This window comes from Triturus cristatus, chromosome 7 (genome assembly GCF_964204655.1).
Source record: "Triturus cristatus chromosome 7, aTriCri1.1, whole genome shotgun sequence".
NCBI classification, from domain to species: domain Eukaryota; kingdom Metazoa; phylum Chordata; class Amphibia; order Caudata; family Salamandridae; genus Triturus; species Triturus cristatus.
In genome coordinates this window covers 555,250,239-555,262,621 of record NC_140590.1, presented here as the reverse complement: position 1 = coordinate 555,262,621, position 12,383 = coordinate 555,250,239, and the positions used below count along the sequence as shown (strand labels likewise).

The 12,383-nt window shown below is 46.0% G+C and overlaps 2 protein-coding genes across 4 annotated transcripts in view; one reads left to right on the top strand and one right to left on the bottom strand.

Annotated features, from left to right (window-relative positions):
• Positions 1-11,893, top strand: part of MRPS7 (mitochondrial ribosomal protein S7) — a 115,311-nt gene extending 103,418 nt beyond the window's left edge. The window contains exons 4-5 of the mRNA XM_085617031.1: positions 482-649; positions 10,821-11,893. Of these exons, the coding sequence (XP_085473157.1) occupies positions 482-649; positions 10,821-11,042 (390 nt within the window). The 3' untranslated portion in view covers positions 11,043-11,893. The remainder of the gene's footprint in view (positions 1-481; positions 650-10,820) is intronic.
• The window catches only part of MIF4GD (MIF4G domain containing), a 44,728-nt gene continuing 44,155 nt past the window's right edge, over positions 11,811-12,383 (bottom strand). For all 3 annotated transcript variants that reach the window (XM_085617033.1, XM_085617032.1, XM_085617034.1), the window contains exon 6: positions 11,811-12,304. In XM_085617033.1, coding sequence (XP_085473159.1) covers positions 12,077-12,304 — 228 coding nt within the window. In that variant the 3' untranslated portion in view covers positions 11,811-12,076. The remainder of the gene's footprint in view (positions 12,305-12,383) is intronic.

Below are 12,383 nucleotides of genomic sequence, written 5' to 3'. Positions count from 1 at the left end.
CTTCTCTTTCTCATGTTTGACACCTGTATAAGGAACACTTCATAGACCATCGTTAAAGACCTACATCCACTCCTCTAGCCTGAGGCCGTACAACAAGAAACTCCTCCATCTCTTCAACTTTGCAAGAAGTCACATCGTCCATTCTTTCCCCTACTATATTTTCTATATGCCTCTTAATGCTATGAATCCCACTGCTTCCAAATCTATATAGATACCTGCATATAAACCCGCTCATTACTTAACAGCACTTGTATCTGCGCTGCTCCTTCTTTTTGTGGGTGTGAATTGGTGGCAATTTCGTTTGGAATGCAGTAAAACCTATGTGCTTGCACTGTTTGTGTGTAGGTGGTATGTGTGCACTGTGGAACCCAACTGCACCTTATTTGTGTGCAAATGGTGTCCATGTGCTTGTAGTGCAAGTACTGATGCGTCTGTTTCTTGCTCGTTACTCTCTGATAAGCCTATTTATGTCCTCCGTCAGACTTTGGAAGAGATCAAAAGAAAGCAGCTGGAGAAGTATTACAAGGCCCCAGAGGAGGAGCGTTCCAGTGTAGAGTGCAATCCCTACACCATATTCCACAAGGCACTGGAAAACTGCCAGCCCATCATCGGCCTCACCAGCATTCAGAGGGGTGGCAAATCCTACCAGGTACGTTACCATTGAAGTGGCATGGCACTGGCTGTAGTACTGGAGGATGGCCTCGCTCTTTAAAAGTCTCTCCCTTTGGTTGTTATGTAATATGTTACATGGCTTCTCTATAGCTGCCCTTTTGCTAGTTATCTCTGTGTTGTTGTGGGCACTGCTTGCAGCTGTCATCTGCCAGGACATTATTTGACCACTAGAGCAGTCTGTAGACCGTTTTCTTACTGTTTTGGTCTTTGGTGTCTCATTCTAGTGCAATAGATATTGCGATTTTATAACGTGTGTTTGGATGCTGTTAAGAAGGGTTGTCCTATTGTATTATGTCTGGTCTGTGTTGTGTGTAGTATTCGTAAGGTATGGGGGAAACCATTTGCAAGCTCCCTTCAAATGAGTTGGCGATGAGCAAGTCAAGGGTTGGTGGCTCTACAGAAGACACGTATCACCTAAAGTGTCTGATCAATGTGTGTTGAGTGCTTCACATGGAGGATGCTGTGCAGGATTTCCCGTAATCATGAATGTTTGTGCGCACCTTCGCATTGCAGCCTGTTTTCTGAACAGTGCATGTCTTACAATTGAGTCTGGTGGGTACGCATTGAGAGAACAGGAGAAGATGGTTATAAGCAACTGTTGTGTCTGCGTTTTGTGTTGTTTATTGTTTATCCATGGAATGTGTGGGATTAGGCTAGGCGATCCTGTTATGACTCTTCATTTAATCCATGAAGCTAAACTAGTGCATGGTAAAAGGAAGAAAAATCGGTTTCCCTAAACTGAAATTTGTCCAACCTAGGATCTCAAATAAGCTGGATTTGATTGGAATATATTGGGTTATTGGTTAAAGTGGCAGAACAAAGCCATCTTGTCTAGTACAGATGCTTATTTTTTCCATGACGTCAACTTCTTTGGTCTGTCCACATTACTAAAAAGATCTTTTTTTAAGGTTTCAGGTCTCAGTACCACTCTATGTACAATTAGTTAACTTTTTCAACAGTGCCTCAAGACCACAAACTGACATATAATTTTTTTTATGGTACATCTCACACACCCGCTGGTGGAGCTAGGTGGCCCAGGTGTGAAGTAAGCATATAGGGGCACAACATATGGGCCCTATAGCCGATAACTCATTTGGGGTCAGTGCTACATTCAGGGAACGTTGTGGACATGGTTTCTTATGGGGATATGCCATGTGGCGATTATAAAGGAATTGGGTCTCTCCTCTGGTCCAAACTGCTCCTTTGAAGCAGGGGTAGGAAAGGGAGAAGTCATAGGCGGGAGGAAAGAAGACAAGATACTTACCTTCGGTAACGCTTTTTCTGGTGGATACAGTATCTGCCTGTGGTTTCCTAACCTTGTGAATATCCCCTGCGCCAGCATTCCACAGAATTTTTCCTAGCTCTCCACGCCGACGTGGACGTCATAATTCCACGGCTCCGCTCACGGCTCCGCATGACATCACCGGAGCCATAAGAGAGCCACGTCGGCGTGATGTCAGTTCCACCCATTTTTTCCGTGCCTCCGAGGCGAACAGGTGGACTGACACAGACTCAAGTATACATAGTACACAACATTTGAACCAATATATAAAAGGAAAGCTAAAAACATCAGCATTTCCTGTAAATGTACTAGATAGAAAATACAATGAATAAACAGCAGGCAAAAAAAGGGATTTTTATTTAGGTATACAAAGGTGGACAACGGGGAGGCGGGTGGGTCAGTGAGGAATCCACAGGCAGATACTGTATCCACCACAAAAAGCATTACAGAAGGTAAGTAACTTGTTCTTCTGATGGATACATCTGCCTGTGGATTCCTCACCTTGTGAATAGATTCCCACAGCAGTCCCACTCCCGGAGGAGGGTGTCCACCCTTCCTATACCAAAAAGTCCTGCAAGACCGAGCGCGCAAAATGGCCCTTCCTCTTCATCTCAGAGTCTAAGCAATAATGCTTTGCGAACGTATGGAGGGAGGCCCAAGACGCGGCCTTACAAATGTCTGCAACTGGAACATCCCTGGCCAAAGCAGAGGTGGAAGACTTAGCTCTAGTAGAATGAGCTCTAATACCCTCAGGTGGAACCTTACCAGCCTGGGCGTAGCAGATCTTGATGGTTAGGATGATCCACCTGGACAAAGTGCGCTTGTGCACAGCTTTGCCTTTTGAGTGTCCAACATAGCCCACAAAGAGATGATCTTCCAAACGTATATGTCTTTTGTTCTGTCCAAATAAAAGCTCACTGCTCTTTTAGGATCCAAGCGGTGAAGTCTCTCCTCCTCCCTGGAAGGATGAGGGGGGAGTTTAAAACACAGGGAGAGTAATGGACTGCTCCAGATGAAAAGGAGTAACTACCTTAGGTAGGAAAGCAGCCCTGGTCCTGAGGACCATCCTTTCAGCATGTAAGGTTATAAATGGGGATTTTGAACTAAGAGCTTGAAGCTCACTCACCCTCCTTGCTGAGGTTATGGCTACAAGAAAGACTGTTTTAAAGGACAACAGCCTCAAAGGACAGCTATGATGGGGCTCAAAAGGGGACCCCGTCAAAAAAGTTAAAACAAGATTAAGATCCCACTGTGGCATTACAAAGGGAGTAGGTGGAAACCTATTAGTAAGACCTTTGATAAATCTTAAAACAATAGGAGATTTAAATAACAACGACTGATCCGGAAGACACAGAAAAGCCGATAAGGCTGATAAATAGCCCTTAACCGTGGCCACAGCACAACTATGCTGAGCCAAGGAAAGAGCAAACTGAAGGAGATTTGACAAGTGGGCCTTTAAAGGGTCAATGGATCTCTCTCCACACCATTTTACAAACTTAAACCATCTATAGGAATAAATTGACTTAGTGGAGTGTCGCCTGGATTATAATATAACATCCACTACGTCTGGTAGGAGAGAGAAAGAACTCGGGTTGCCCCGTTCAATCTCCAGGCATGAAGGTGCAGGGTCTGGAGGTGGGGGTGTAGAACCTGCCCCTTCGACTGCGAGAGGAGGTCTCCCCTGAGGGAGACGGAGCAGAGGGTGCGACGAAAGGTGAAGTAGGTCTGTGTACCACACCCTTCTTGGCCAATCCGGGGCGATCAATATAACCTGGGCCCGATCTTGGCGAATCTTCCTCAGAACCCGAGGAATCAAGGGTATGGGAGGAAACGCGTAAAGGAGTTGTGAGCCCCAACTCAACTGAAATGCGTCCCCCAACGCCCCCTGCATCGGAAACTGCAGAATGGCCAACAGGTCCACCCGAGGAGTCCCCCACGTCCGGAAGATGTGCTGAACTACCTCTGGATGAAGCCTCCACTCGTGGTCGGCGGAAAACTGTCGACTGAGACTGTCCGCACGTACGTTCAGCACCCCGGCCAGATGATTCACCATCAAGCAAATCCGATGGACCTGAGCCCAGGACCAGAGTCGCAAAGCCTCTCTGCGTCGGACGGTACGACCCTACTCCTCCCTGGTTGTTGACATACCACATCACAGTAGTGCTTTCCGTCAGGACTTGAACCGCCTGACGGCGAAGGGAAGGGAGAAAGGCCTTGAGCGCCAAACGTATCGCCCGCAATTCCAGAAGATTGATATGAAGCAATCTTTCCTCTGGAGATCAAAGACCCTTGATCTCCAGATCCTCCAGATGAGCACCCCACCCTAGGGTGGAGGCATCTGTTATCACTGTGGCCACAGTTAGAGGAAGATGAAAGGGCTTTCCTTGAGGCAGATTTCCCTCCATGCTCCACCAAGACCAATCCGCTGCAGCTTCTCTGGAGATCCTGACTGACTCCCTGTGATCCCTGTTGTGCTGATACCACTGCCTGCAGAGACACCACTGGAGCGCCCTCATGTACCAGCGTGCATGGTTGACCAACAGAATGCAGGAGGCGAACACAGCGAGCAGACGAAGGACCCTCAGAGCTGGAACAACCGCTCCATAGTGGAATAAAGGGATCATCTCCTGAATGTCGAGAATTCTTTGTGGAGGAGGAAATACTCAACACACAGTAGTGTCCAGAACCGCCCCTATGAACAGGTTGCGCTGAGAGGGCACCAGGTGAGATTTGGGCACATTGATTGAAAAACCCAAGTTGAATAACAGATGAGATGTTACCTGCAGATGATGTTGCACCATCTCTGGCGACTCTGCTTTCAGTAGCCAGTCGTCTAGGTAGGGGAAATCCGGAATCCACAAACTCCTGAGATGGGCAGCCACCACCACCATCACCTTGGTGAAGACTCGAGGTGCAGTAGTAAGACCAAACGGGAGGACCGCAAACTGGTAGTGTTGCGACCCAACCGTAAAACTGAGCTACTTCCTGTGCGACTTCAGGATTGGTATGTGGAAATACGCATCCTGCAAGTCGATCAACACCATCCAGTCTTCTTGCTGCAATGCCTGAAGAACCTGAGCAAGAGTTAGCATCTTGAATTTCTTCTGCTTCAGGTAAAAGTTCAAGACTCTGAGGTCCAGGAACGGACGCAATCTGCCGTCCTTTTTGGGAATGAGGAAATACCGGGAGTAGCATCCCTGACCCCTTTCCTGCTCTGGAACCACCTCTATCGCACCTTTTTGTAGCAATGCTAGAACCTCCTTCTGCAGAAGAAGCAGATGGTCCTCTGAGCAAAAACCTTGGCAAGGAGAGTAAGGGGGAGGAAATACCCGAAAGGGAAGGGCGTACCCATTCACCACAAGGTTTAAAACCCAAAAGGTCCGTCGTGACCAATTTCCAACCTTGCAGAAAGTGGGACACCCGACCCCCAACAGCCCCCACATGATCAAGGATGGGGGAGCTAGGGCTGCTTCCCTGTAGCATCATTGGGAGCAGAGGAGGATTAGGAGGAGAGATTGCGGCCACAACCACGTCTTCCCCTTTGTCTTCCTCTATAGGACTTATAGAGTGGATTTTGCTGTTGCTGAGGTTGACGGAAGGTGCGAAAGAAAGACCTTCCAAAACCCCTATACTTTCTGAAGCCAAAACCCTTTGACTGGGTCTGCAATCCCAAGGATTTCGCAGTCGCCCTGTTATCCTTGAACCTCTGTAAGGCAAAATCCGCTTTTTCTCCAAAAAGCTTTGTCCCATCAAAGGGTAAGTCAACAAGAGTGGCCGGAACATCAGGTGAAAATCCAGAAGAGCGGAGCCAAGCCTGTCTTCTTGTGGCTATGGAAGAACCCATAACTCTGGCAACAGAATCAGCCGTATCCAAGCCTGACTGGATTACCTGCCTAGCTGCAGCCTGAGCATCTGAAAGAACTTCCATAAAGCAACCCTTCTCCTCATCAGGCAATTTTGGGGCCAATTGCTTTACAGAGTCCATTAAAGCGTGAATGTAGTTGCCCAACAAACAAGTGGCATTAGTTGACTTCAGTGCCAACTAGCTGAAGAGAAAACCTTTTTAGCCGACTGTTCCATTTTCTTTGAGTCTCTGTCAGCTGGAGCTTGTGGAAATGCCCCCAAAGATTGTTTGGAGCAGGATGCTTGCACTACCAAACTCTCTGAAGATGGATGTGAAGAAAGGAAGCTGGCATCCCCTGGAGCTACTCTATATCTTCTAGCCACAGCCTTTGAAAAAGCAGGCGAAGAAAGTGGCTTGCGCCAAACGTCCATGATAGGATCCAGGATGGCCTCATTAAAAGGCAACAGAGGCTCAACAATTGAGGAAGGAGAATGTAGAACCTCCGTCAATAAGTTAGGCTTATATTTAGCAGAAGGCAACTGCAAATCTAAAAGCTCCGCAGCCTTCTTTATTTCCAAATGGTAAGGAGCCAGCTCTTGAGGCGGAGAAGACCTCGAAGAAGAACGTTCCCACTCAGGAGTGGTGTCCAATCCGCTTGCCTCCTGAATTCCTTCGAACTCATCCATTGAATCATCTAACTCACCTTCCTCCACTTCCTCTGCACAATACTGCTCCTCTTCTATAAGCCTCTGAGCCTCTCTCCGTGAACGAATCCGTAGACACCGCGTTGGCGCCGCCGTGTGTGGAGTTGGCTGCGCCGTTTGTGGAGTCGGCAGAGTCACACGCGGCGCAGCTGGAACCTGCGTCGAGGGAGGCTCCGACGAAGGCACACAATCCAGACGAGGCCGGGAGGAAGGCTCTCCAGACGGCGCCGGAAACTGCCATGACGTCGCCATCGGCATGAAGGGCATAAATGGTGCCTGGGCAAACTGAATCCCAGCAGACCCACGGGACCTGAAGGTGCTCCGGATGGGAAGGCTGCTCTATGAAATACTCCATACATGACATTAAAAAATGCGACGGATCCGCCCCTGGAGCCGGGAATTGCAGGTATGGATTCGATCCTGTACCCAGCCGGAGAGTAACCGGCGCCGGAGCCGACAGATCCTCTACCGGATCCACTGGTTCACCTTCAGGCACAGGAGAGAGTTCAGCATCCTGATCCGGCCCAGCGTCGGAAGCTGGTAAATCCCTCAGCGCCGGAGACTGCGCCGGAGTTACGTTAGGCGAAGGAGAATTCTCCGGAGTGACACGAGGAGAAGGTGAAACAAAGTCCCTACTGCGACGTAGAGGTGAAGGAGACTTCGAAGCCCTACCCTTCATCGATCGGCTCAGAGACTCATGCTTCCTCTTTTTCTTATGTCTTCTCGACTTCGAGGCATGCATCACCAAACCCATGGCTTCACTGAAGCATACCACTCATCCACTCTCTTCAGGCAATACTTTCCACGCCAAGGTAACAAGCATCCTAGGACCGGTTTCGGGGTTTCACCCCCTCATCAGCAAGGATAGCTTGACTCCAGTGGCATGGAGAGCACGTAACCCACGACCTGGCTTGGCAGTTCGGGCTGGACTGTTCCCATGAGGCACAGGGTCAAGACTGATTTGCATATGGCCAGGTCTAAACTGGGGTGGCTCGGTGAGCAAAAGAATGATGGATTTAACCCAGATCTCTTGACTGGGGTGAATGTTTTGATTTGTTCTGCATTCTGTCCATCAATTGTGTGTTTTTTGCTCCTTAGCATTGACACAGTAATGAACAACAGAACAGACATCTTTACTACTACAATCTGGGAACATTGACACGTTTCATCACAGAAACGAGGCTTAGAGCAGACTGCACCCCATCTTTTCATACTGTCATACAGGACACAATTTAAAAAATGCAATTGCTCACCAGGAATACCAAAGCTTCCTCAACCTCCCCGAATTGTGAATCACTGTTACTTTACTGTTATGTCACACACACTTCTACAGTCTTCCCCATCATGCACTCACAGATTTGCATAGACTGTACCAAGCTTGTCTTCCATCTACTTTGGAAATGATCTGCACTTTTTTTAAAGACATTGCTTATACCAACAAGAAACCGCAGCAGGTCAAACCATTAGTAAAGAAATCTCTACTCACACCCATCTCAAACATACCATACCCAGCAAAACACCTACTCCTCATATTCACTAGAGTTACACATAGTCTAGAATTCTATCCACTGACAGAATAAGTGAGATTCAAATCATAGAGGATCAGATTAGGTATCAATATAGCATGACATGAAACTCTTCCGACATTAATGAGACTCTGATGCTAACACTTATACATCTCGCCATCAATTTTACAGTTAGTCACAGAACCCTACTAGCCAGGTTCTATACCCACTGTGTTCTCAGGGCCAACTTTAAAACTGGTGGCGCCCTGTGCGACAAGGTTTGTTGGCGCCCCCCAATGACCACCGCTGCCACAGATTCCCTCACTACCACCATTTAACAGTGCCCCTCAAGTCTCCATAACCAGTCTCGTATTCATTTAGTTTTATAGCACCACTCATGCCAGTGTGAGGTGTCAGCAGTTTACATCAGTCACACATTTAACAGAGAAAATCACACGTGTAAATCAGTGTATAGGAAATGTTACATAAGACAGAGGATTACAAGATGTCATCCATACTGGTTGGCAGTATAGTTTGAGTCCTTGATCTGGAAAAGCACATATGAGAATTTAAAACATAACACTAATTGTTAGAGGTTCTCTTTAATAATGATATTAATAATTATTATTTTTTCTTCCCTAATGACCTCTTTTTGCAAGATTAGGTTAAGGAAAGACAGGCCAAAAAAACATGTAGGTCTAATATACACCTTGCAGTTGGCATGAAACTCTTTGACAGTTAATAGCTCATTGTTCTATATTAGGATTTTAACTTCTAAACGGCAAGTAACAAAAAGATATCTCTGACAAAAGCAGTAACCCATTGAGCTATTAACATTATATGCACTTTCTGATCTGCATGGCACACGTTCTTACCAGCAGCCATATTAACCCTCTGAGCTACCTTACGAGGGTTTTTTAAGTACTTCTGACGGATAGAACATAGTGGACCCTGGTAGCAGGTACAAGTGATCCATTCCCATTTGATTCTGACTACCTTACGAGGAATCAAACTTTTACTAAACAAAACTCCGTCTCTCTCTCGAGGAAGAACATTAATCCCTGGAGTTATCTTGACATTTTTATTGATGTCTGAAAATTGCTGGAGGCAAAGGACGTAGGTAGCAGGTGGTTTTCATGCCATAATTTATTTACAAACAGGGCGCCCCACCCCAAGTCAACGCCCGGTGCGGTGACAACGATCACACATCCCTAGAGCCGGCCCTGCATGGTGTTCTGGACAACTCTAGCCTGCTTTGGCACCTTCAACAATATATCCCAAAATGTACATCTGGAACTGTTTTACTTAAAGACATAAGTCTTTCTCTGCTGGTACCTACCCCCATCTTCCACGCAAACATGTCATAAATAATGGAGCTGAAAAGAAGAATCCAAGCTGGGGAGTGTAGAATTTTGTTTGTCAGAGTTAGACAATCTGCTTTCCAGCAGCGAGGAATAAAGCTTGTTATAAGGCTGACATGAACCTACTGCACAGAAATGTCCTACATGAAGATACTAAAGGACACCATACCAGCGGGTCCCAAATACGTCTTCTTGGGTGTGCAGACTGAAATAGACCTTACAAGGGCCAAACTCTTCTTCGCCAACTTGGGCCTTATGGTTGCTAAAAGGGAGGTGGCTAGAAAGGGGGGGGGGGGGGGCACCGGAGCTGCCGACCGTAAAAGAATAAAGGGGATAGATCTTTATATAACAGCGGAAAAGGTTACATACAGGGTGCCAGAGGGAATTCCGTAAAATATGGGGCCCATGGATTGAATATTACGAAATAGAGCTGGGAGATGTAACACAGTGCACTCAACACCCCCCTCCCTCCCCCGTGGCAGCCATTGCCGCTCAATTCTGACCTGGAACAGATGTAGCTGAATCGTTTGAAAATTTTGAATTGATACAATGTGTCGTATTTAGCTCGCTTGGTCAACCATACCTTCACTTATTATAATTATTGGTGTAAGCAATGTTGAAAATGTTGTCATATGTCAAAAAAAAAAAAAATATATATATATATATTTTTTTTTTAATAAGTTCTACAACTAGAGAGATGGCCTCTGAAATCCAGCGTATGCCACCCTTTATGGGATAGAGCCTTTACTGGAGAGCAATGTGAATCCACCCTAATAAGAGAAGGGGCTTCTTCCCTTCAGTAGAATCAAAGTTGTCTGTATTCCCAGCCTGCATCTCATTAATAGGGGAGATCAGATGTTCCCCACAGTGTGGGTCTGAACCTCCTCAGAGAAGCCTTTCTCCGTCGGAAAAGACAGCCTCTGTGAAGGCCAGACCTTCAGGAAAGAAGCCTTTGTACTTCAGCAGCATACTGCTGCCTCATTAGAAGAACTTATTTACCCCAGCTATTCAAATTTATTCTCCTACAGTATATCAGAATATCTCTATATTAAAGCAGTATAGGCCTACCTTCCAGTAGGAGTCTCTGTATTTAGCCCCCAGTGAACCAACTATGCTGGCAGTGTGCTCCACATCATTGTCAGTAGAAGAGTCAGCTTTGCTACCCAACAACATGGCCTGTCCATTATCAGTATGCAAGGCCGCTCTCCTAGTTTGTGCTTCCCACACATGTATAGATAAGAAAGTGAGCTTGCATACCCCACCAAGCATGATTCCCTTGCTAGTAAAGTGGGATTCTCAATCCCAGCAATGTTGCCCTACACTCACAGAACATGAATGCAGGTTATAAAGTTGTATAACTTATACATTGCTCTGAAAATCTCTCCCAGTTAGAAATTACATTGTGTATTGCTTTAAGTATTTGTATGAACGTTTTTGTTGTTTCTCTTACAGGTCCCAATACCCCTACAGGACAGCCGCCGTCGTTACTTGGCCATGAAGTGGCTGATCACAGAATGCCGCGAGAACAAGCCGCGCCGTGTATTTATGCACCAGAAGCTCTCCCAGGAGTTACTTGATGCATTCTTTGAACAGGGTAGTGTGATCAAGAAGAAGCATGAGCTTCACAAAATGGCTGAGGCAAACAGGGCCTTTGCACACTATCGCTGGTGGTAGGAAGCAAATCTCTGCTTTCTACACTGCTACCAGTGGTAAGGGGAACATCTGGAAAAAATCTGCAGAACCCTAAAGGGGTCACTTAAGTGAAGCTGAGCAACTCCTACTCCTATTAACTGTTGAAGGACTGACCTGGACTTCAAGCACAACCACTGGTGGTATGGGATAGACTGAGCTGAATAGACCTTCATATGTTCTTGCTGGTAGCTCTGACCTTACAGTGATCACTGGACACAAATGTTGATGATAGAAGGCTGCTATGGGAAGTCAGACGAGGTTGTACGAAGCATGCTGGGGTTGAAGCTGCTTTAGAACTAGTCGCCGTTCTTGTGCAAAAACTGTTTAACCCTAAAAGACAATCTATTTACCTTGAGAGCTTTATCTTACAACTATTAATGATTCCAAACAGAACTTCCTTCATCGGATATACAGATAATATTCATGTTGTCACATCTATTCATCATAGGGTGGGTAATTACTAAATTATTATTACATTTTTAAGAAAAGGAGGCAAAATCATTCCTACCAGTGGTCAAAGCAACAGTGAAGCAAGAGCACATGTTAACCTGTAATGGAATTTTGTTTTTTTTATAGCTTCTGCTTATTGGCTTGTTAAGAAAAACAAATACTGGACAGATGTTTTGCTTGCCGGACACATACCCCTCTTAAGTCTGTCTCCTGTCAACTAACACCAAAAACATTGCCACAAACATGCATTTAAATCGAATGGAGTGGTCTGTTCTTCGCGTGGGAAAGAAAAGCATCAAACTGTAGCAACGCTTTTTATTTATAAAAAAATACTGCACACTGTTCGCCATTGGTCCTTATTAAAAAGATATTGTAACAATTCATTCAAGTGTCAGCATCTTATAAAAACATTCTACTGGAGAGCATGAGCATGACTATTTTCATGGGGAAATGTAAAAATCATCTGTACAAACACTACAAAAATCTCTTTAAAAATATTTTAAAACTTTGATATGCCTGAATAGTTTTGTGGCTTCCACAGTTTAGTGTCAATAGGCGTAGCTCTGTCATTCCGTCACCTCACTGTAGTAATATTTGTGGGCAGCATCTGTCATCTTCCAGCCTGCTGCTCTGAACTCTATGATCTCCAGCAGAAGGAGCTGCGCTAGAGAACTAAGCCCCTCCTGCAGCAGAAAGCCATCTCGCAGCAGACTGAACAATTCATCCATGCGCTGGTAGTTCATCTTCTCAAGCTGATCACCGACGCGGTGCAACTGTAACACCAGACAGTCCACCTAAAGAGAAAAGAAAGACGCTTCAGTGGTGGTAAACTCTGAAGAGTGGATGGGGCAAAATAAACTATTCAGAGGTATT